General features: G+C 30.5%; 1 protein-coding gene across 1 annotated transcript in view; it reads right to left on the reverse strand.

Annotated features, from left to right (window-relative positions):
* The window catches only part of LOC148302900 (uncharacterized), a 64,930-nt gene that overhangs the window by 20,968 nt on the left and 19,398 nt on the right, over window positions 1–24,564 (reverse strand). Inside the window, exons 3-4 of the mRNA XM_088270893.1 lie at window positions 14,240–14,406; window positions 11,307–11,493 (exon numbers count right to left, since the gene is read on the reverse strand). Coding sequence (XP_088127019.1) covers window positions 11,307–11,493; window positions 14,240–14,406 — 354 coding nt within the window. The remainder of the gene's footprint in view (window positions 1–11,306; window positions 11,494–14,239; window positions 14,407–24,564) is intronic.

The following is a 24,564-nucleotide window of genomic DNA, read 5'->3' on the forward strand; positions in this document are numbered from 1 at the left end:
TGTCACTCAAACCACGAAATTACGTCGAAAGCTACGCTTTCCATTAAATTTAATAACGTTAAGAAGTTCCACTTAACATTTCTGCAAAGCCTATGGAGCTTGTACATTGAGAACTGTATCCGCTTTTGTCTCGAAAAATTTCTATATTGGAATTTTCTGGAAACATTCTATGAGCTGTCCATAAAATATTGCGGAAAACCCTCCTTAAGGACTCGTAGGAAATATTTCCTCCACATATCAACCTGTTTATTAACTTTATTTATGAATTTTTGTACATATCTTATTTTGTCCTTTTATTTTATGATAATAGTATAATATAAATATCTATGAAAATTCTGTGAAAATTGTTAAATAGTTTTATTTTTCTTTCTTTACTTGTGTGTGTACGAGTATTAGGTTAAAATTGATAAAAAAAATGATGAAAAAACGTATGTATGTTGAAAGGACTCCACCGATAAGACACATAAAGTGGGTTGGTGGCTCTGCACAAAAATGTATAAGTATTTATATGTATATAAAAGATAGTGTGGGCACATAGGACGCAGAGAACCTGAATATATTGTGAACCAGGCAATCGCCATAGATCTTCCTAAAACGACATCTAGAGAAAAACCAAAAAAAAATTGTAAATGGTATTGCAAAATAACATGGTTCGAAGGCATGGTCTAGGTGACGTTATCCCTGATAGAAGGAACTATAACCTGAGGAGGAGGAAAGCTGACCCCAACAGTCTACAAAGATGATAAGTTGAGATGGATCCACAAAAATATGAGATATAGACAGTTGGGAATTTGCGACGAAGAAATTGTTGGTGAACGTTTGCAAAGAAAAAGTGGTGTCGCGTTCTATTCTCTCTGAGTACCTGTACGGAGAATAATTGGTTAGTAAATATTCATTCATCCTGTTAGTTTTTGACTTTGCAACGCAAAGTCCATACGCAGATATTAGACCGATGTTTTCCCTTTGTATTAGAGTGTCATCCTTTCAAAATCATAACTTTTGATGCTACAAAAATATATATTAACGTAGCCCGTTTCGTTACACACAACGAATTTTCCCATGAAAATAAGTACGCCTAAACCACGATGAAAATTTTTATATAACTCATAATTTGACAAGTTGTTTTATTAACACAATTTTAATTGTTTTCACTCATGAATTTTCACTCATGAATTACATGAAATTATAGTAACTTTAAACATTAACAGTAAATCCACTCACAAGTAGGCATAGGCTATGAAACTTATAAAGTTGAAGCCTGAGTAGGGACATGATAAACGGTGTTGCATAAGCCGTAGCTAGATTTCAGAGTCACTTGGACGTTAGGTAATTCAAAAATACCGGTTTCACAATATCCATTCCATCATAATGGAATGGATACTCCGAATTCGGTTTTCATGAAGTACAAAATCGGTTTTCATGATGAATGATAAGTTATGTTACCAAACCACAAAAAGTTATTTATGAGATGGAAATGAGAGAAATTAAAATAGTTTTTAAAACCCGCAAAACATACTTCTACTTTTACGAAGAAAGGAATGTTTTGGTTAAGAATTATTTAAAAAGTTCTATTCAAATTCACTTTTAATTTCATTTTATTTACCGAACCATCAAATAAGAAGAAAAATATTAATTCGGGAATTGAAACATTCTTTAAAGCCAGACGCAACTTTGAAACTCAACATTTTTTAATTCGAATTTTTACAAAATAACTTTTGTAGTTTTTTTTATCATGAAATAATTAAGAGAGACATTAAAATATATCTTCGTTTATCAAATACTTCAATATTTAAAAAATACTGGAATTAAGAAATTTAAATTTCTGAGAAAATTTAAAAGCGTGATGTGAAGTTTTGAAATTTAATATTTTATTCTAAGCATTTCAGTATTTAGATGCTTTAATTTACAACGAAAAAATCGAAAATTAGGTTTTCAGGCGTTTCTCAATATGTAAAATAATTGAGGGTAGGGATTAAATAGTATCTGCTAAATAAAATAAACATCAAGTTTTTGAAGTTATTGAAGTTTTTACTGTGCAACAGATCTTTTAAGGTAAAACCTGAAGGTTTTTTCTCCGTTTGAAAAATACTTAGTACATTTAAAAAAATAATTAAACATTACCTTTTCTTCAAAATATAAAAACAACACTTTCTGCCCTGTAGCGGGTAAATATTAAGTTTAAAATATGCCGCTTTTGCTGCGATATAGTAAATTTTGTGATCATTCCGAAAACATGCACAACTGAAAATTGACGATTTTTGATGTATGACGTTGAAAGAAGTAAGCGATATATATATATATATATATATATATACATATATATATATATATATATATATATATATATATATATATATATATATATATATATATATATGTATATATATATATATATATATATATATAAATATAAATATATATATATATATATATATATATATATATATATATATATATATATATATATATACATATATAAATATATATATATATATATATATATATATATATATATATATATATATATATATATATATATATATATCTATATATATATATATATATATATATATATATATATATATATATATATATATATATATATATATTGTTTGGCGTTTAATTAAAAAACTCTATAATTCTTATTTTAAATATTAACATCTATTAAGTTGAATATATTTATTTTTAAAACACATCCATGTAAAATTCGTGACAATTGTTTCGCCTTGTTAGGGCATCAAACTACTGTGATAACATTAAATTAAACTTTAAATTAGGTCCGTTTAGTACGCTGACATATATTTTTTAAGGAGTCAGAATTGCTCCGTTCAACTTCTATAGACACCGCCTACAAGATATTCAATTATATATTTAAGCAACTACTTGGAATAAATTTATTACGACGAAGACAAAGTTGAGTGCGTTTTTTGTTGTTGTATCTCAATAATCAAGGCGATTCTCAGTATGGGTAGGTAGAGAGAATAGAACGCCACAGCAATTTGTGTTACAAATAATCATCCTCATTTATAAACCTCCACATACATACCCGCCAATTAATCCGACTCCTGATCTGACAGAAAAACATGGTAAGTTTTCTTTGGTGTACTTCCACAACCCATACCATAAAACGCTAACTGATTTGCCGGACGGTAAAATTCAGTGTAATTCCGTGTAATGTCCGCCTCCGTAGTGTAATGGTCAGCACGCTCGGCTACCGTACTGGAGGTACCGGGCTCGATTCCCAGGGATGGTCAAGTAAATGTAAGTGATTTTTTCACTCTAATATTATTCAATATTACCCTGGACTGGTACCTGTATGATGCAGTGCCCTATGCACCTTTGGGGTGCGGATATAGGGTTTGAATGAATGAAATAAAATTCCGTGTAGTGCACAAACACCTTATGGGCGTTTGTGCACTGCACGGAATTTTACCGTCCGGCACTTCAGTTAACGGGATAAAACGATGATCGGCTTGGATTGGTTTGTGCTTTTGTTCATCTTTCTTCGGATCGGTGCTCTTGATCGGTGCGTGATCACAATGCGCGTAAATTCGATCACGCCAAACTGTCGTAGTCGCTTTCATTAAAAAAAAGAAACGGATGGTAAAATTCCGTGTAGTGCACAAGCGCTCTATCAGCCATAACCCGGAAATAGCCGGACGTGTCTCTCGAGAGACGAAGTGATCACGCCCATGCTCCATCCTACCCAGTACGCTAGTGACGGCCCACCGAGTGACTGATTGGTCCGGCAGCCCGCTCGGAATACGAATTGGCCCAATGCCGACCATTTCTCAGAGCAATCTTTCTCTCGCAGATTTGTATGTCATTTTTTTGGCGGGCTGATAGTTTTGCTTGGATAGAATATTCGCTGTCCTCAAGGGTGAAAGTTGTCTTGCTTCTTTGTATTTAACGATCCAATTAATTTTATATTTTGATATCTCAACATAAATGACGATGAATATGGAAATCTAAGAACATTAAACCCCCTTTTCCTAACACAGTTTCAAATAAAACATATTGAATTAGTTAGAAGGATCAAAAATCCACTAATTGATCTATAAACCTTATACATAATAATAATAATAATAATAAAACCCTTATCCGCACCCCAATGGTGCATAGGGCACTGCATCATATAAACGCAGTGTTATCTTAATCGTTTACACATGAAGGAAAGGTGATCAGCCCTTCGCTTCAGGTACCAGTCCAGGGTAATAATTAAATTAATATTACAGTGAAAAAATCACTTGTATTTATTTTACCCACCTTGGGAATCGAACCCGGGACCTCCCAAACGGAAGCCGAGCGTGCTGACCATTACATTATGGAGGCGGACAGTACATAATAAGCAAGGTAAATAATAAATGAATTTCCCACTAAAAAAATTAAACCCCTAAATAACGTATAAATAAGTACCGCGTTAACGGAGGGAAACTCATAGAAAGTAAATGTTTTTAAATTGTATTTAAATTTAATAATGAGTCATTTCATTCATTTCAGCTGGTTTAAATGTAAAAATTCACTCCCAATAACACTCCCTCCGGTAACGTGGTACCCATCTCAATGTTACAGGGGGATTTACTGTTTTAACAGGGCTTAACATGGGCTGGTTAAGTGATCACTTTACATACGTGCAAAATTCACCATTAAAGCCATGATTGACAACCACACTACTCGAATTTGTAGAAATCCTACATATATATATATATAACGTGGTAATAATTTTCTTTTGTAAATTGGGTGTAAATAATATGTAAAGTGTGTTGCTTTGTAATTAAAGAAACGACAGTCAAAGTTTATTCTTAATTAATCTTTACAATAATTTTCTATCTATCTGATTCTGACAGTTAACAATATTATATTTTTTCTATCTGATGTCTTTTGTTTTATTCAGTGCGACGTATGCGACATCTGGTGGTAGAACTGTTTATGTAGGTACTATTTGTAAGTACTTAATAAAATGTATAGGTAGGTACCTAGGTATTTTATTACATATAGATCAATCTCATGACACAGTACATATCGCTTACTACTTTCAACCACGTCATATATCAAAAATCGTAAATTTTTCTCCTGAAAAATATATTTTTTTGATATATGACGTTGTTGAAAAGGGTGAGCGAAATGAGTTCATAATAGCCATCTATGTTGGATTGAGGATTTTTTATTTAGCAGAGATCTTTTTACTATTGAAACTGACGGTTATGTGATCATTCACCATTCTTTCCATGATTGACAACCACACTACTCAAAATTTTGGACATTCTACATATATCATATCATAAATCTAATGACGCTTTATGTTCGAGTTCACTGAAGCTATCTATGGTCGGTTTGAGAGAGCTTTTATTTAGCAGAAACCCTTTTATTTAGATATAAACAAGATCCTGAAAGGGTTATTTTCAAATACTGAGAAACGCCTGAAAACAGGATTATTAATTTTCCTGCAAATATTATTTTATCAGATGATTTTATTTATAAAATTTTTGGGTATGTCTGAATCCGTGTTTCCAAATCTGGGTTTCTATTAAACTTAGGAGTTAAATCGTAAAAGAAGAAATCCACATTTGTTTTATTCTACATATACAGGTAAGGCTTTTAATATGTCTAGTATTTCAATCCACACTGAAGCATTCTCTTATTTCATCTAGATTGAATCTTTAAGGACATTGAAAAATGATTCTTCTCAATTCACTTTCATTTGAAATGTAATTGCGCATAGAGATATTACTTATTTAGGAGAAAAATCGATCGAGATAAATCACTTTGATATTTTTTTTATCAGATGAATCTTTAGCCTTCCTGATAAATGGTTGTATTTTATTAGAATTCCTTCTACATAGATTGTAATAACTCTTGAGTTCTTGAATCCATTATTTTTAAACTCCAAGACCTAGATTCAAGGTTTTTTTATGATATCTCAACACAGATGAAGAAAAATATGGGAGTTTTAATATGGGTATTTGCGGGGCTTACGACTGTCATGGGCTGGTTTAAAGGTTTTATCACTTTACACACGTTTAATATTCAACAATTCTACCCATGATTGACAACCACATGATGTACTCAAATTCTTTGAAGTTCTATTTATATATGATCCAATTTCAAAACATTGTACTTTCATCACTACAATTTCACCTTTCATATTCTTGTTCATCTTTGTTGAGATGTCGAAAAATGTTAAAAAATAATATGAAAAATAACTCCTTTGATTGTAGAAAGTCCAGATTTGTGAACAAGTATTTGGACATACTCAAAATGTTTTCAAGATTTAAAAGTTTAAAAAAACGCGTTTAAAATTAAACATTGTGATGAAATGTATTTTTTGCATGTATGTTCAATTTGAAAATTAGCCTCTAAAAAGTGAGCTTTCAGGGTTATTCCAGGAAAAATAAGTACAAAGAAAATGCACAATATTTTGAGTGTGTCAAAATACTTGTTCAGAAATCTTTTGTTCTGAACAAGTATTCTTTAACAGGATTTCCTCCAATTAGAAATTATTTTTACATTATGGCATTTCAACATATGTAGATGAAGAATAATATCGAAATCTGGGTATTTACAGGACTTATGACCTATCATAGGCTGGTTAAGTGATCACTTTACACTCGTGCAATATTACACATTCTACCCATGATTGTCAACCTAAAACAACTATAAAAAAGGCTTTCTCAATCTAACTCATATGTACTATGTTATGAGATTGATCATATTCATATATCTGGGAGTTCCAACCCATGACAGATCTTTTTTTTAAAAACCCTTATCCGCACCCGATGGTGCATAGGGCACTGCAACATATGAACGCAGTGTTATCTTGATCGTTAACACATGAAGGAAAGGTGATCAGCCCTCCGCTTCAGAAATCAGTTCAGGGTAATATTAAATAAGAGTGAAAACGTCACTTATATTTATTTGACCCCCCTCCTCCCCTCGGAATCGAACAGGGGACCTGCAGTATGATAGCCCAGCGTGCTGACCATTACACTACGGAGGAGGACAGATCAATAAGCCTAGTAAATACTTAGTCTTTCATATTCTTCTTCATCATTTTTGAGATGTCAAAATGTTCATATAAAATGAGTTCAAAGTTACCTCAATGGAGAAGCTTTTTAAATAATAAATCGCATCAGAAATTAAATTTAAATATAATTTCTGTATGGGTATACGACACCATTAGTTCTCTTGCCGTCGTAGGGGTGGCGGTGGGAAGGTTCTGTTTTCTTTTTTTAATTTTAAATAAAAATCCTTGATAAAAAACAAGGAAATTTGTTAGTCTTTATCTCCATATTCTTGGTAATCAAGTGAATAAATTAAATCCATCCGTTCCGCACAGCGCTCTGGTGTGACAATAAAAAAACAAGACGTGTATTCGCAGGGCTTAATGGAAACCGCAGTCGCTGTGCGGCCAGTGCTTCTCAAACATTTTTAATTGAAATTCATATTTATTGTAACTGCAGACAGTTGGTAGAATTCTATATTGAATAGTTGGGTAATATATCCAAAATTAAACAAGGTTTATTGGATTGAATTCTACATTTATTCATGTTTTAATTAAAATTAAACACTTAAATATATCACTTTAATGAGTTTTATTTCTATTTACGACTAGTTTTGAAAACGACAGATGTTTTCATCTTCTGGTACAAAATTAAACTTTAATTTGTATCAGAGATAAAAACATCTGTCGTTTTCGAAACTAGTCGTAAATATAAATAAAACTCATTAAAGTGGTATATTCAAGTGTTTAATTTTAATAAAATAATCATGTCATTCCACAAAGTTAGTGCCGAATCAATAAATAATATATGTATATGTTAATACGTGACGCGTTTCGTCTTATTAAGACATTATCAAACACAAAATTAGTGTTAGATAATGTATTAATAAGAAGAAAAGCGTCACGTATTAGCATATACATACATAAATAAATGTATAATTCAATCCAATAAACCTTGTTTAATTTTGGATATATTACCCAACAAGTGAAATTTATATTTCCGGATGCCTATAAATCGCATAAAAACAGTATCTAAATCACAGTTAGCCACGCTTGACATAGAAATTAAAAGAGTGGGTAGTCTAATAATATTAATACAAAGTTTAAAATTAGAAAAACTTCAATGAAATCTCTAGCCTGAAGCATATTGTTATATGGAAGCTTTTATTGATGAAAACTATGTACTTTACAATTTATCGCAGTGGTTATTTATGTAGTTAGTATTTATATTACCTTGCTGGGTAAACACGGTTATTGGATTGAATTCTAATTTTATTGACATATATATGACAATAAGTGACGCGTTTCGGATAATGTCTTAATAAGACGAAACGCGTCCCATGCTATCAAAAATATGTAAATAAAAGTAGAATTCAATCCAATAACCGTGTTTAATTTTGGATATATTTCCCAACAACTCAATATGGTATTCTACCACTTGTCTGCAGTTACAATAAATAATTTATGCTACCCTATTTTAAGTTGTATTTTTTGTAATTTCTAGATGAATATTTTTAAAAACATAAATAAACGTCTCGTCACGGGTTCTGCTTAGTGAGGTGTTCATCAAAAAATTAATAATGTATTGTAATAAATAAGTAATAAATAAACGTGGACTATCGGGAAGGCAGAGCGGGGGTGGCCTGAGGCGTTTGAGATGTGGTTCTATAGGTGTTTGTTGGGCATTAATTGCTGGGAACATTTCGCTCACTCCTTTCAAGAACGTCATAAATAAAAAAAACTTGATTTTTCAGGAGAACGTTTTTAAAGTTCAAACATAAAATACAATGTATTAAAAATAAATATCAAGCCACTTATTTAACTTTTTACTCCATTTTAACAACATTTTTTCTCCATTTGAAAAATATTTGGTATATTTAAAAAAAATAATTAAACAATACCTTTTCATAACACTTTCTGCCGTGTAGCGGGTAAATATTAAGTTAAAAATATGCCGCTATTGCTGGGATATAGTAGATTTTCTGGGCATTACGAAAACATGCACAACTCAAAATTGATGATTTTTGATTTGTTACGTTCTTGAAAGAAGTGAGCGATTTAGGGAACAACGAAGTACTAAGCAGTCTAGGTGCTTACTAAATAAAGTAACACAACAGCGAGCAAAATGGATTGGCCATAATATAATACACCCAAGCCTGCCTCTTATGATTTAGGAAGTCATGTGCAAATAACTAAGTATAGAGGACGACTCCGCCTAACCTACACGAACAAAGGTAGCGAAATGGAAAGTAGTTAATTTGTTAAATAATTATAAGAGCAAGAAAAACTTTATTTATTTTGACCTCACTGGGAATGAAACCCGGGGCCTTGAGCATAATAGCTAAACGTGCTAACTATTTCACTATGGAGGCGGACAAAGAAATGATTGCCAGTGTTCTGGATTCTAAGAATTAGCAAGTGGTTTGGCCTAGAATGTTGGCTCATGAATAACATGAAATAAAAGTAACTTTAACAAAAAGAGTAAATCCACTCACGAGTATAGGCTTGGCTATAAAACTTAAAAAGTTGAAGTCTCAGTAGGGCCATTATACGCGGTGTGGCATAAGCCGTACCTATTTCAGACATTAGGTAATATAAAAGTATTCCAAGATTTTTTTATTTGATTTTTTTATTTATTGAAATTTTTGTGATTTATAATTTACAAAAATAATTCAATTTCATACTATTTATGTGAGCCTAAGCTTTATTATTAAAAGTAGGTATCAAATTGTGGTAGAATGGGTTTGAACCTACAAACTCTAACTAGATAGATAACTAAGAGTCCACGATACTAACCCTGAGACCACAATCAGACACAAAAATAATTATAAAAAATAAAATAAAAAAATTGTTCTGGACTGCGTCTCACAGATTGAGGTCCACAGTTGTACGCTGATATATTGTTGAACAGAGCATACATAATATATGCGAACATTCATCATACCATTACATAAGCCATGGCCCGCGGGACACAAAAAGAGGAGGGGGCTGGTTTGTTAGTAATGCCGTGACACTTTTTGCTGCCAGACCAAGTGGAGTTGTCCGATTTGTCTTTATTTGGTAAATCTAACGGAGAACTTAACCTTCCACGTCGAATCTTTATCAAAATTTTCAAAATCAATATGAACGTGTCGGATTGTGGTCCCGTGGTTAATGTTGTGGACATTTGAGTCAGAGTTTCTGGGTTAGAACCTGCTCTACCATGATTTGATACATATTTTTAATAATGAGCCGTTTTGGCTCACAGAAATAGTATGAAATTGTATTTTTGTGAACAATAAAAATAAAAATAATTATTTTTCTTAAATTAAATAAAATGTAACAATGGTTAAAGAAAACACTTGTTTTTTACCACTTGAGTTTTATTAAAGACTACATGTTTCAGAAGTTAAACTTCCATCATTCAGGTCTGTATAGTAACTAAAATATAAAATATAAAATTGTTCTATAAATAAAGAGAGGGGAAAGTTAGGGGGCGGGGGTTAGTCAAGGGGCGGAGTTTGAAAACAAAGGAAAAATGGAAAGGAAAGGTGAAGAATTTTGAAACAATATATTGTTTAATAAATTATTATTAGAATTTAGGTTTTTTTGGATTTCTAAATTTTCATAATTTGGCCTTTATATGGATGGAACAAGGTGGACTTATTTTGATTTTAATTTTAATGTACAAATACAAAATGTACAAATACATTTTAAATAAAATGTATTTGTACATTTTTGACATCTTAACAAAGATAAGAATAAAAGGGATCTCTGTGTAATTACGGGTTAAGTGATAATTCTACCCATGATTGAAAATTATACTACTCAATTTTTGGTAACTCTAAGATATTTTTACCAATCTCGTGACACATATCGCTCACTCCTTTCAACGTGGTTTATCAAAAAACTTGATATTTCAGGAGATCGTTTTTAAAGTTTAAAAATATAATAAAATATATCAAAAATAAATATAAAGCCACTTGTTGACCTTTTTAGTGTGCAACAGATCTTTTTAGGTAAAAGCAGAATGTTTTTTCTCCATTTGAAAAATAATTTGTTTATTTAATAAAATAATTATCTTCACCTTACCTTACCTTACCTTATCTTCAAAATGCAAGAACAACACTTTCTGCCCTGTAGCGGTAAATATTAAGTTAAAAATATGCCCCTAGGGGTAGTATTGTTTGCGTGCTGTGTTAGTGATTGTTCTGACGATGAGACGGGTACGTCTCGAAACCGGTAGACATAAAAATTTTCGTGATTATATACTAATATTACTAACATTTTGTAAAAAATATTAAAGTAATAAATAATGTAAGCTTACCTGCGATCGTCATGTTGGCACTTTTCTGCACTATCCTGAAGGTAGGCGCCTCCGTGGACACCTCGCACCGGTACTGGCCCGCCGACTGGGCGACCAGGTCTACCAGCTCCAGGTCGCAGGCCACGTGCGAGCAGCGTGGCACCTTGTCGAGCTGCACCCCCGGTATCGGGAAGTGCAAGCTGGCCGGCTGGCGACAAACGGAGGGTTAATTTTTACACTTTGGCATCTCAATATATAGATATATAGATGGGGGAGAGTGGATAGTGAGGTAAAGTATCATTAATAACAGAGGAAAGTTACATAATTAAATTGTAATATTTTGACATCTCATCAAAGATAAAGAATTAGAACATGGATGTCTGGGCTTACGGGGCTTACGACTATCATAGGCTCGGTGATCACTTTACACACGTGTAATATCTACCAATTCTACCCATGATTGACAACCACACCACTAAATTCTTGGAAGTTCTATATCGGTAGTGTAAAGGCAAAGGGGTATATCTGTATCAGACCAAATTTTACAGGAGAGAAAAAACAAAAACTTGTGAAATTAAATTATTCATTTGTTTTATGTATTTTTGTATAAACATATCTAAATTAAAAATAATAAGTATTGCAACTACAGCTATATCTTTTTGCCAGATTATGGATTACACTATTTTAGACATTTTGTGGAACAACCTTAGAAAATGAAAAATTTGACAGACATACCTATTTGCCATTGCACTACCGATATATGTTTATATGTATGCATATGATCCAATTTCGAAACATTGTACATGAATCACTAGAATTTTTACTAGAGACATCTATTAGTGAGATGAAGGAGCTTTAGGCTTAAGCCCATGACGGTCGTAAGCCCCGTAAATGCCCAGACTTCCATATTCTTTTTCATCTATGTTAATATGTCAACAAAATAATATGCAAAAACAACTCCTATAATTGGAGATAATCCAGATTTGTAAACAAGTATGTTAACACACAAAATGTTGTTAATATATAATGAATATGGAAGTCTGGGTATTCATAGAGGTTACGGCCCATCAAAGGCTGGTTTAAGTCATCACTTAATACACGTGTAACGTTCACCATACTACTCCATGATTGACCAGTACTATGCGCAGATAAGTATGGGAAAGTGGGGAAGGTGATAAATTTTTCTTAACTTTGATTTTTTTTAATAAAATTCATTTAAAAATGTATTTAATTCTTGAAATCCTGACTTGATATTTATACAAGGAGATTGAATTTCAAAGACCACTTTCAATTTTAATTTTTACATATATTATACATATGCATTTTTTTCACTTCTTTCTTTCGTCATTTTATTGCTTAAACTACTTATTCGGCTATACCAGTTCGACTGTAAATAAAACACTGATGTGTAAATTACCTTAAAATCGTTTAAATAATTACGTTCTATCTACTGAGCTAAACAACCTGGCTTTAACAACACTGAGTTCACCAAAATAACAATAAACCTGTAACTTTTTCTCAGACAAATTTGACAAGTGAACCGAGAGAAATATGTACCTTGTTGGTATTCGCATTTTCATGAAAAAATCCTCGGAAAACCTAATTTTGAGGTTGTTTGTCACGAGAAGGGGTGACGTACAGTGTTTTACTTTATTTCATCAAATGAAAGGGAATCTTACCCCTGACGTATTGGAGGGATGGTGTTTTTTCAGCGGTTTGGACGAATAAGCCGGCATACGTAGGTAAGATTTTCCCTGATTTCGTTAGTTACGAAAATTGGGTTAGGAAAAGCCTTGCTGTTTGGCCTCTTTTTATAGGCTTTTACAGATTCGGTTCCGACAAAAACGAACACGGCCATCTGGAACTTTAATTTCATTTAACAAAGAGCGACTGCTTTAGGTCATAGTAATGATAATTGAACACATGATTTTATGACAACATAATTATTACTTAATTCTCAACATAGAGAATAGAAAAAATATCAACAACGAATATATTTAGTTTTTAGTTTTGTATTGACTTTTTTTAGTGGAAGCTGCATTGAATAGGATAAAATAAAATCTTTGTAGTTTTCCAACAAATTTTTATTCGACCAACGACTGGGATTCGTTGTAACAGACATCACCAGTCTGATGATGTAGGTTACGATAAAACCCGGTCAATTAAAAATAATGTGGAAAAACGAATATAGTTATTTTATCAACAAAAAAAATATTTCTAGTTTTACTTGGTAAATACCACTTTTTAATAAAATTTACTGTGTTTATATATAAAATACTATTCCGCATCATTTTCAGGAATGCATCAAAATACGTGTCTCAACAGATTTTAAAAAAATAATGATAATTACCACGTAAAACTGGTATAAAATGGATGGATTTAACAACAAAGTGATTGCCGAAACAATAAATTAAAGAAAAAATATAAATAGAAAAATAATGTAATAACTCGCTTATATAGAAAGAATGAAAACTCTTATTCTCAGTATTTTGAATGCATCCATTTTTTTTGATTCATTCAAAATAGATGAAGATGAAAATTAATATGAAAGTCTGGTCATTTAAAAGTTTCGCGACCTATTTATTATGATGAAATATCAAAAATTCTGAATTTTTCTTCACTAAAGAGTACTTCATTAAAATAATCCTGATGTATCAAAATGTGTAGATGAAAATTAATATGAATGTCGGACCATTTAAAAAGTTCACGACTTATTTATTTTGTTAAAATATAAATAATTTTGAATTTCGCTTCACTAAGGAGTAATTCATACAAACATTTTTCCTGATATATCAAAATATGCAGATGAAAATTAATATGAAAGCCATTTAAAAGGTTCGCGACCTATTTATTATGTTGAAATATCAAAAAATCTTGAAATCGAGATTTGGTCTTAAAAAAAAATATCAAAACAATAATTTCGTTTTAAGTTAAGTAACGACGTCACGACATACCTGCTGTCCTGGCATATATCTGAAGACCTCCAGGTCATCCTTGAACCACTTGGCAGAGTACAGGAGGTCATTCCCCATCCGGTACCTGCAACTCAGGGTTGCATTTTCTCTAGGGTCCGCTAGGACCGGAACTACGAGGTCAACTATCTCGTGACCTCCGCTGGGGCCTGTAATATATAAAAAAATATTAGTATCTCATTTCAAATTTATGTGATGTTTGTTAAACAAACTAAAAAAATTAAATAACTAACCATCACGCCGCTTCCATGCGTAGGGGTAGGCAGAGAGAATAGAACGCCACACCACTCTGTTTTTGCAAACATTCTTCGCCTCTTCCATGTTCATGCATCTCCTCATACATACCCGCCGATTGTTACGACTCCTAACCTGACCACTTTCAAGTATTTGGCAAACCTGATCGTGCCATGTTTTTCTCATTTGTTTTATCTTATATATCTTCTATATATATATATATATATATATATATATATATATATATATATATATATATATATATATATATATTTATATATATATAATATATATATATATATATATATATATATATATATATATATATATATATATATATATATATATATATATATATATATATATATATATATATATATATATATATATATATATATATATATTTATATATATATATATATATATAAATATATATATATATATATAATATATATATATATATATATATATATATATATATATATATATACATATGTATATATATATATATATATATATATATATATATATATATATATATATATATATATATATATATATATATATATATATATATATATATATATATATATATATATATATATATATATATATATATATATATATATATATATATATATATATATTTGTCATATGTTTGTTAAACGAGCATTGAAAAAGCAAGGATTTAAGCAGTGAAAATGCTTTCAAAGTATGATTCCTTAGAATCAGAAATTCTTACTACTACTACTTCTTTAACTTGGGTACCTCTCGGCACCTTATTTTGGTAAATTACAGCACTTTGTAGAAAAAACATGATTAAATTATAAATAAAGGATTATATTATTTGGAGAATTAAAATAACTCTGTTTTTTTTTATCCACTGGCTTTCAAAAACATCTTTTAAGAAAGTTATTTTATTTCTTCAAATAATAAATGACAATGATCTACAAAGAAAGTGATTAAAATATTAAAAACATAAACAAAACACTTGTTTCTTTACCACTTGAGCATTATATTTTAATGATTACTTTTGGAAGCTGCAAATGCTTCCATCTTATTTGAATATTGAAAATAAACTGAATTTTAATATATTATTAGATTAAAACCATCATTTTTAGCTTTTCCACTTTATTTTTATTTGACCAGCGACCGGGTTTCGTCGTTACCGACATCACCAGACATCACCAGTCTGTAACGACGGTAACGACGGTAACGACGAAACCCGGTCGCTGATTAAATAAAAATAAAGTGGAAAAGCTAAAAATATTGGTTTTAATCTAATAATAGATTAAAATGCAATTCCATCACGAAGTGTCAGTGGACAATATAAATCTATTAAACTTAAGTTTATATTCACACCCGTAGATGGAAGCATAAGTAGCTTACAAAATTAGTCGCTAAAATATAATACTGAAATGGTAAAAAACAAGTGTTTTATTTATAATTAAGTACAAATTAATCATTCATAACAATAGAATATCATACAATAACGTAAACCAAAACAGTAATCAAATAATATACAAAATAAATATCAATAAAACGTAAGAAGTTCAATAAATCACGCGCAACATGAAGCGGAAGCAATAATTTCAATGAATATCAGATCAAGTCACTTAACTCGAGTTTCAAACAAGTCGTTGAACAGCATTTGGCCAAAAACGAGATAATATTGAGATTTTTCGAATCCGTTATATTTCCCCGCGATATTTCGTCTAAAAACAGGCTTTTCCATGTCACTGGGGTGTTATTCACCCAAAAGGTGCTAAACTTTTCCTCGTTCGAACTTTGCCTCCCCCAAACTTTCACCCTGCTTGTAGCCAAAGGGAGGGGAATCGAACTTCACATGTATTTAATATCCTTTCGAGTTTTTAGTTTTTCCGATAAAGATCGTTACGCCAAAATCCAGGTATCTTTCTTCCCTTAATAATGTTTAAGGGTTTTTGAGCACTTAAGAAAAAACTTGGCAGAGGGTTTTAGGGTGCAGGTATTATAACATGTTGGGGAAGAAAGATAAAAGCGAAGGAAAGTAAGTTTCGTAAACTCTGTCGAAAGTTTAAGAAAAAGTGTTATTGTGGAAAATAGAGGTTTCTAAAAAACACCTTTTAATAATTAAATTTTCCATTCGATCAGATGTTTCCTTCGTCTTTATATAAATATTTTTAAGAAGAGTAAATGTAAAAGTAGTGTTAAATACTTTTTATTATTACATTTTTTTTAGTAATATTTAATAGTTGCCTCAGAAAATTCTCCTTGCCTATTATGTACATAGATTTATAGTATATTTAGTTTACTTATTTTAACAATAATTATAGGGGGTGTGTATAGTTATTTGTCAAATGTCAGCAAAATGAATTAAAATGATTAAAAAAAAATCAGGTTTAAAATTAAATAAATATAATTTCTTTAGTTTATATTTGAAGCACTAACATTGTGATTTTCCGTTTTAATTATAAAATATAATTTCATAAACTGTATGTGCAGTCACACTGTGGTAAAATCTATCCATTTTTAATTAAAATTTTACTTTGTAAATACCATTTACTTGTTAAAACTTTAATTAAAAATAAATAATATTAAAAAAAAAAAAATTACATCACTCCGGCTGAAACGAGAGTTGGACGATAGTCCTGGCGACAGAACGCGCCCTTTCAGTCGAAGCCAGTTGCCACGATATTTATGAAGTTTGAAAAGTTTTTTCACAAGTTGAGGAAATAGTTTTTAGATTCTGACCCATACTCGTGGTTAAGCTGTAGGGGAAGAATATCAAAAGATCGGTCTAACCGCAAGGGTGGAGTAAAATGTTTTGTGTTTTCACAAAGTTGACGGCGATTTCCCAGGCCATAATGTCATCTGTCGTTAACATAATATTAAGCATTCAATTGACCGTAATAACGGAAAGCCTATTTAATATCATAGATGTAATTTATTTTAAATGTTTAACATTTATATAATAATTTATTATTAGATTAAAACCAATATTTTTAGCTTTTCCACTTTTTTATTTGACCAGCGACCGGGTTTCGTCGTTACCGACATCATCAGACTGGTCTACGTTACCGACATCATCAGACCAGTCTGATGATGTCGGTAACGACGAAACCCGGTCGCTGGTCAAATAAAAAAGTGGAAAAGCTAAAAATATTGGTTTTAATCTAATAATAAATTAAAAATGCAATTCCATCACGAAGTGTCAGTGGATAATATAAATCTATTTATATAATACATTTTACTGATATTTAATTTATTGTTTCGGCATTAACTTTGTGGTAAGACATGTTACAATGATTAAAGAAAACACTTGAAAACACTTTTAGTTATTATACAGACCTGAATGATGGAAGTTTAACTTCTGAAACATGTAGTCTATAATAAAACTCAAGTGGTAAAAAACAAGTGTTTTCTTTAATCATTGTACCTTTTACTGAGTTTTATTTCATTTTATTTTTTGACATCTCATCAAAGATGAAGAAGAATATGGAAGTCTGGGCATTTACGGGGCTGACGACCGTCATAGGCTGGTTTAAGTTATCACTTTACACGTGTGTGTAAGCACAGTAAACAGTTCAATAAGTGGCTTGATATTTATTTTTAATACATTGTATTATATTTTTAAACTTTGAAAACGTTCTCCTGAAAAATCAAGTTTTTTGATTTATGACGTTCTTAAAGGAGTGAGTGATATGTTTTACTATGTAAATTGTCTAAATTGTTAATGACTTGACTTTTATTTGTAACAGAGTGTAATAATTTATGTGTATGTATGAGTATGAGTCAAATGAGTGGTTAGTTTCCATTTCTCAATTTTCAATATTCTTTTTTATATTTTCTATTCTAACCCTTATCCACACCCAATGGTGCATAGGGCACTGCATCGTATTTAGGCAGTGATATATTAATCGTTACCTACATGAAAACAAGGCGATCACTCCTGCGCTTCAGGGACCAGACCAGGGTAATATTAAATGAATATTAGAGTGTAAAATCAATAATATTTATTTTCACCCCCCCATAGGAATCGAATCCGAGACCTCCAGTACGGTAGCCGAGCGTGCTGACCATTACCCCACGTAAGCGGACACTTTATATTTTACTGGATCATTTTCAAGTATTTGTTCGTTTGTGTAAAATTGGCCCCTGCCGTGAATAAATAAATAAATAAATAAATCAATTAAAATAAATGGCATGAAGAAAGGATATAATGTGTATATATGCCCATAAAAAAACTTTCTACATCGTATACTGCATAATGTTCCAGTGTATATAAAGCTGTATGGGGCCAGCTATAAACCAAGTATAACGGGCAATAACGCTTAGAAAGTAAGGCAACAAGAATAAAGAAATCCTAACGGGCCCGAAGAGTCACTCCAGTCACGTGATACGTGGTGAGTGACGTCAGAGTGATGACGTCATCTCGAGCCGCGACGCGAGATGAGAAATTATTTACGCATTTTTTTATCTTTACGCATTTTTTTATCAAGACTGACGCGTTTTATACACCTTCACGGTCTGAAATGCCAGAAGGGCGCAGTAAATAAATTAACCGAAGTGCGTATTTTGTAATACATATTATATGAGCAGTCTTAGAACAAAAATACAAGTGCCTAAGGGGGAAACTCGTAAAATGAGTTCGGGTTAACATGACTGAGTTCACACATACGTAAAACATGTGTAGAACATGTCGTTTACTCCTTTCAACAACGTCATATATCAAAAATCCACAATTTTGAGTTGTGCATGTTTTCGGAATGCCTAGAAAATATACTTTATCCTAGCAAAAGCGGCATATTTTTAACTCAATATTTACCCGCTGCAGGGCAAAAAGTGTTGTTTTTGCTTTTTGAAGAAAAGGTATTGTTTAATAATTTTTTTAAATATACTAAATATTTTTCAAATGGAGAAAAAACATTCAGGTTTTACCTAAAAAGATCTGTTCCACAGTTGAAAGTTCAATAAGTGGCTTGATATTAATATTTGATACGTTTATTGTATTCTTAAACATTCAAAATGATTTCCGGAAAAATCAAATTTCTTGATATTTGATGTTGTTGAAAGGAGTAAGCGATGTGTGAAAATTTAATGTGTATTAATAAATGATCAAATGATTTTGACAAAAATGTTGGGTAATGATGTTGATTGCATTGAAACACGTCATAATGAATTTTAAGAAACAGTGGTATTTTCAGGTATTTCAGGTTTTACCTAAAAATATCTGTTGCACAGTAAAAAGTTAAAAAAGTGGCATGATATTTATTTGTTATACATCGCATTATATTTTTGATAAATGACATTGTTATGTTGTAAGGAGTGAGCGATGTGTGAAATTGCATTTGTAAGATTTAATAAACATTATAAAAACTTGAGCTTTTAATCACATAACAGAACCTGTCATAAAGTACATTTTTTATACGAAACTTTTAAGGTTTAGATTTGAAAATCGTTGATTGGACAAGTATTAAGAGTGAAATTTAAAGGACACGTCACTTTTATTAGGTACATTATTCTTCTTTTTTTCTTCTTCTTGGTGTAGGCCTTGTGGCCTGTTTTTAAGGGGGATTAGCCTCCTGCGATTATGATTCCCAGCCGTCAATCCATCTCTTTGGGGGTCTGCCCGGGAGTCGTCTAACTTGAATGCAATATGAGGGAGTCTGGATGGTTCTGTTGCCATGACATGCCGATACCGTTGTCTATTATCAATACAACTGTCAATTCTTTAAAATAAAGTCGTACTTTATGACATTTTTGTTTATCTTTCTTTGAAAGACATTGATAAAGACAACTATCGGATAAAATCTAAACAGTTAAACTATAATAATTCTTTACAAAAACAAAAAATTAACAATATTTTATTTTTCGAATGGTGGATTAGAGTTGAATTTCTTCAACGAAGATTGGATAATCGATTGTTACGCGAGAATTTTGCGATTTCAAGGACGCGTCACGTTTATTGGGCGCATTCCGTTACACGAGAGAGAAAAAAGATAAAACGTAGAGAGAAGTCAGACGCCAAGGGAGTGGAGCAAAAAAGAGCGACGTACACACAACGATATAAAGAAACAATAGAAGGAGATAACATGATGGTTAGTTAGTTAGTTAGTTAGATAACATAATTAAAATATAACTTTTTTTAATATTTATACTATATTATTGCACTATAAATATTTCATAATAACTTAATTATAATGTCTACCAGTTTCAAAGCTAACCTCTTATATTTTGTGTTGATTAGAATTTACAGTCAAAAGGGATCAAGGACCAGAGATGATGAGTGATTGGAAACATGTTTAATAACGGACTCTCAGAAAATTTTTATTTGTGTGTTTAACAGTTGTAAATTAAATTAATTGTAATAAAATATTTTAAGTGAACTTTATAAAATAAAACCACTTTTTATAGGTACACTTTATCTAACCAGTTTCGAAAAGAACCTTGTCATCATCATTACTCAACATCATGTACTCAATTCTAAACCATTGAAATTAAAACAGTGATGATTTCAATGTTTTAGAATTTAGTACATAAACCCTGATAATGACAAGGTTCTTGCCGAAACCGGTTGGATAAAGTGTACCAATAAAAAGTGGTTAAAACAATTTTGTTTTATTTTATAAAGTTTATAAAATGTGCCACAAAGTATTTGTGAAAAATATTCAAGAAATATTTATAGTGATTTTAAAACAAAGTTATTGCTTCAAATATAAATTAGAACGAGATAATGTCACGCATAATGTTCACGGAAACTGACTAGAAAAATACGGAAACAATCGGCAAGATTATTGATCTTCCCGGAGCACTTAAGACTGATCATTGAGACAAAATGCAATTGATTGCTAAGACAACATTACGTTCACCCAATGCAGCGCCTTAATGCAGCAGTTCGTTCGAAAAAAGGAAAAAAAATAAGTGAATTTAGCGCTATCAATATTATTTCTAGAACTCCGTGGAAATTTTCTTCGAAATGATTTTACCGAAGAAATAAATGAACCGAACTTGTCAAAGTATTCGGAAGGAAGTCGCTATGTGGGAATGAGAAAGGCATGGGTCGGCAACCAGAGGTTTGTGTATTATTTCAAAAAAAAAAAGTTCTTTCTAAGTCCTTAATTCATTCAGCAGTTACTTTGTGATAATATCCATACATTTTCCATTTAAATTTTACTTTATAAATACCACAATTAACAGTGATATTTACGAAGTAAAATTTTAATTAAAATACCTTTTAAGATATATTTAAATATAAAAAAAGATTAAAAAACAATAAAAACCATAAACCATACATTGAAAATGATTTCAAATAAAATTTTTAACGAAATTAGCACTGAAAATATAAATTATTTAACACATTACTAGTTGTACTAAGCCACGCGTTACTGTGGATCTGTCAGATAAAATAGAAATAAAGAAAATTGAAAGCAGAAATATCTCAAAATGCTTGTGAAGCAATAAAAATATAAAAAAAATGAAACATCAGATCCGTATATGCAGCAGATATCAAGAAGCACTGTATCCACCTTTAGAAATATTTATTATTAAGTATGTTGCTGTTACGTTAGCGTTGCACCAACGTGACACGTTAAACCAATCCGACTAAAACCAGCCGAAGTACAAGGTCGTAAGCCCTGGTCTGCTCAGATTTTCATATTTTTCATATAAAACTAGAAATGTTTTATCACTTATAATTGTAACTAAATAATCCAGTAATGTTACTAGTTTTTTTTAATATCCAAAGGTTGAGTTTCTCTGAAATGGGCGAGCAGCCAATTTCAACACACACACCCTTAAGGTATGTAAGTTTTTTCATATTTGTTTGAAGAAGACTCGAAACATCAGATCCGTGTATGGATAGTGCAAAATTTATATTTGGTTCGAGATGGGATACTTGCAAGGATAATTTAAAAATAAAAAAAAACAACTTTTATTTTTAGATTTTGACATCTGAATAGAAATGAAGGAGAATATGGATGTGTGGGTATTTACTGGGTTTATGACCTGTTATAGGCTTTTTGAAACAATTTTTGATTCAAATGGTTAAATTTTTGAAACAATTTTAATCCTACTTCTATTTTGATCCGTTATTTAATTCACAACATTGAGTTTGAACGAGGATTTGGATGCACTCAAAATATTCGAGACTTATTGTTATTTAAAAATATTATACGATTAATGAAAGCATTATATTTGTTAAAAATAATGTTATACGTATCTTAAAAATATGTTTTAAATATGAAATACATCTTTAATGCTGTGTTCTTAAAATTTGGATTGTTTTTAATATTTTATACAAGATAAAAGAACATGTAAAAAATGACTAAAAAACGAGTATTATATGCAAAATAACTTGTGGTAAATAAATAAATACATATTCAAATATAAATATATATATATATATATATATATATATATATATATATATATATATATATATATATATATATATATATATATATATATATATATATATATATATATATATATATATATATATATATATGTAAATAAATAAATATATATTCAAATATAAATATATATATATATATATATATATATATATATATATATATATATATATATATATATATATATATATATATATATATATATATATATATATATATATATATATATATATATATATATATATATATATATATATATATATATATATATATATATATATATATATATATATATGTATATAAAACTTTTTTACCAAAAAATCAAACTAGAATCTTACCCCCCTGTTTTGATGAGTATGCAAGAAAAATTGTATTATGAGATATAATATTGGAAAGGGATGAAAAAATAATATTACGGCGGTTTGGTGATATTGAAGTGTGATATCCGGCACTTATAGGGATATTATGATTCTCAATTCTAGTTATTAACCAATAATTCATATTCTATGGTCGATGAAATCGGATTTTTATAACCTCGGATTTTGAGCACCTACTCAATTGAAAAAAGGATTTTCCCCATCGCAATCCCAGTGGAGAATAATATTTTTCGCGGAACAAAAATGTACGATAAATCATTGACGATTACTTGTGATTCTGATTGGAAAATTAATGTTAACTTTTTATAATATTTATTCCGCAAAAATTCATCTAAGTATGCAAATGAAACTATTTTGAAGCGTTAATTTACGTTTCGACAAGAACCTTGTCATCATCAGGGTTTTTTAAATTCTAAAACATTACAAACATAAAAATACTCATAAGGTAGGTTAAAGTGTACTTATAATAAAAAAGTGGTGAAAACAAAGTTGTTTAATTTTATAAAGTTTATAAAATGTGCCACAAAGTATCTGCGAAAAACATTCAAGAAATGTAAATTTACGTAGTTTAAAATCGGAAATTATTGAGAGCACCCTATAAAATTACTCCCAACACCTTACTAAAAATAATTAACCAATGCCACATCAATCTGCATTTGCTAACGATCTTTGCCTTTTCCACATTTAAGCATCTTCTCATATATCCGCCGATTATTCCGTCTCCTTCAACTATGATTAGTACAACGACTGTAAAATAATTTGGGTTCAGATCTTGCATTCGAAAGGATCTCTGCTTAATAATATTTTTCTTAATCCAATCATAGATGGCAGTAATGAACTCAATCATGGAACGTCATGTAATTAATTTTAAATGTATTTTTTAATCATCATCCGCAACCGATGGTACATAGGGCACTGTATCATACGAACGCTGTATTATATCCGCTTCTGGTACCAGTCCAGGGTCATATTGAATAAATATTAGAGCGGAAAAATCACTTATATTTATTTGACCTCTCTGGGAATCGAACCCGGGATCTCCAGCACGGTAGCCGAGATTTGGCGTCAGATATTAGACTTGTCTAATTAAGTAATTTCTAAGTTAATTCTATGTAATTAATACATAAATTAACATCGTTTCGTCTTTATAAAATTAATTGACTTTGTTTTCACTACTTTTTTTATTCATACAATTCAACCTACCGGTTTCAACAATACATTGTCATCATCAGGGTTTATTTTAAACAAAAAAAACATTAAAATTATTAAAATGCTTTTACCAAATAACTTCCACACACTCCAT

Source organism: Brachycentrus maculatus, unplaced genomic scaffold (genome assembly GCF_059751285.1).
Source record: "Brachycentrus maculatus isolate JH-2025_06_01 unplaced genomic scaffold, ASM5975128v1 h1tg000400l, whole genome shotgun sequence".
Lineage (NCBI taxonomy): Eukaryota > Metazoa > Arthropoda > Insecta > Trichoptera > Brachycentridae > Brachycentrus > Brachycentrus maculatus.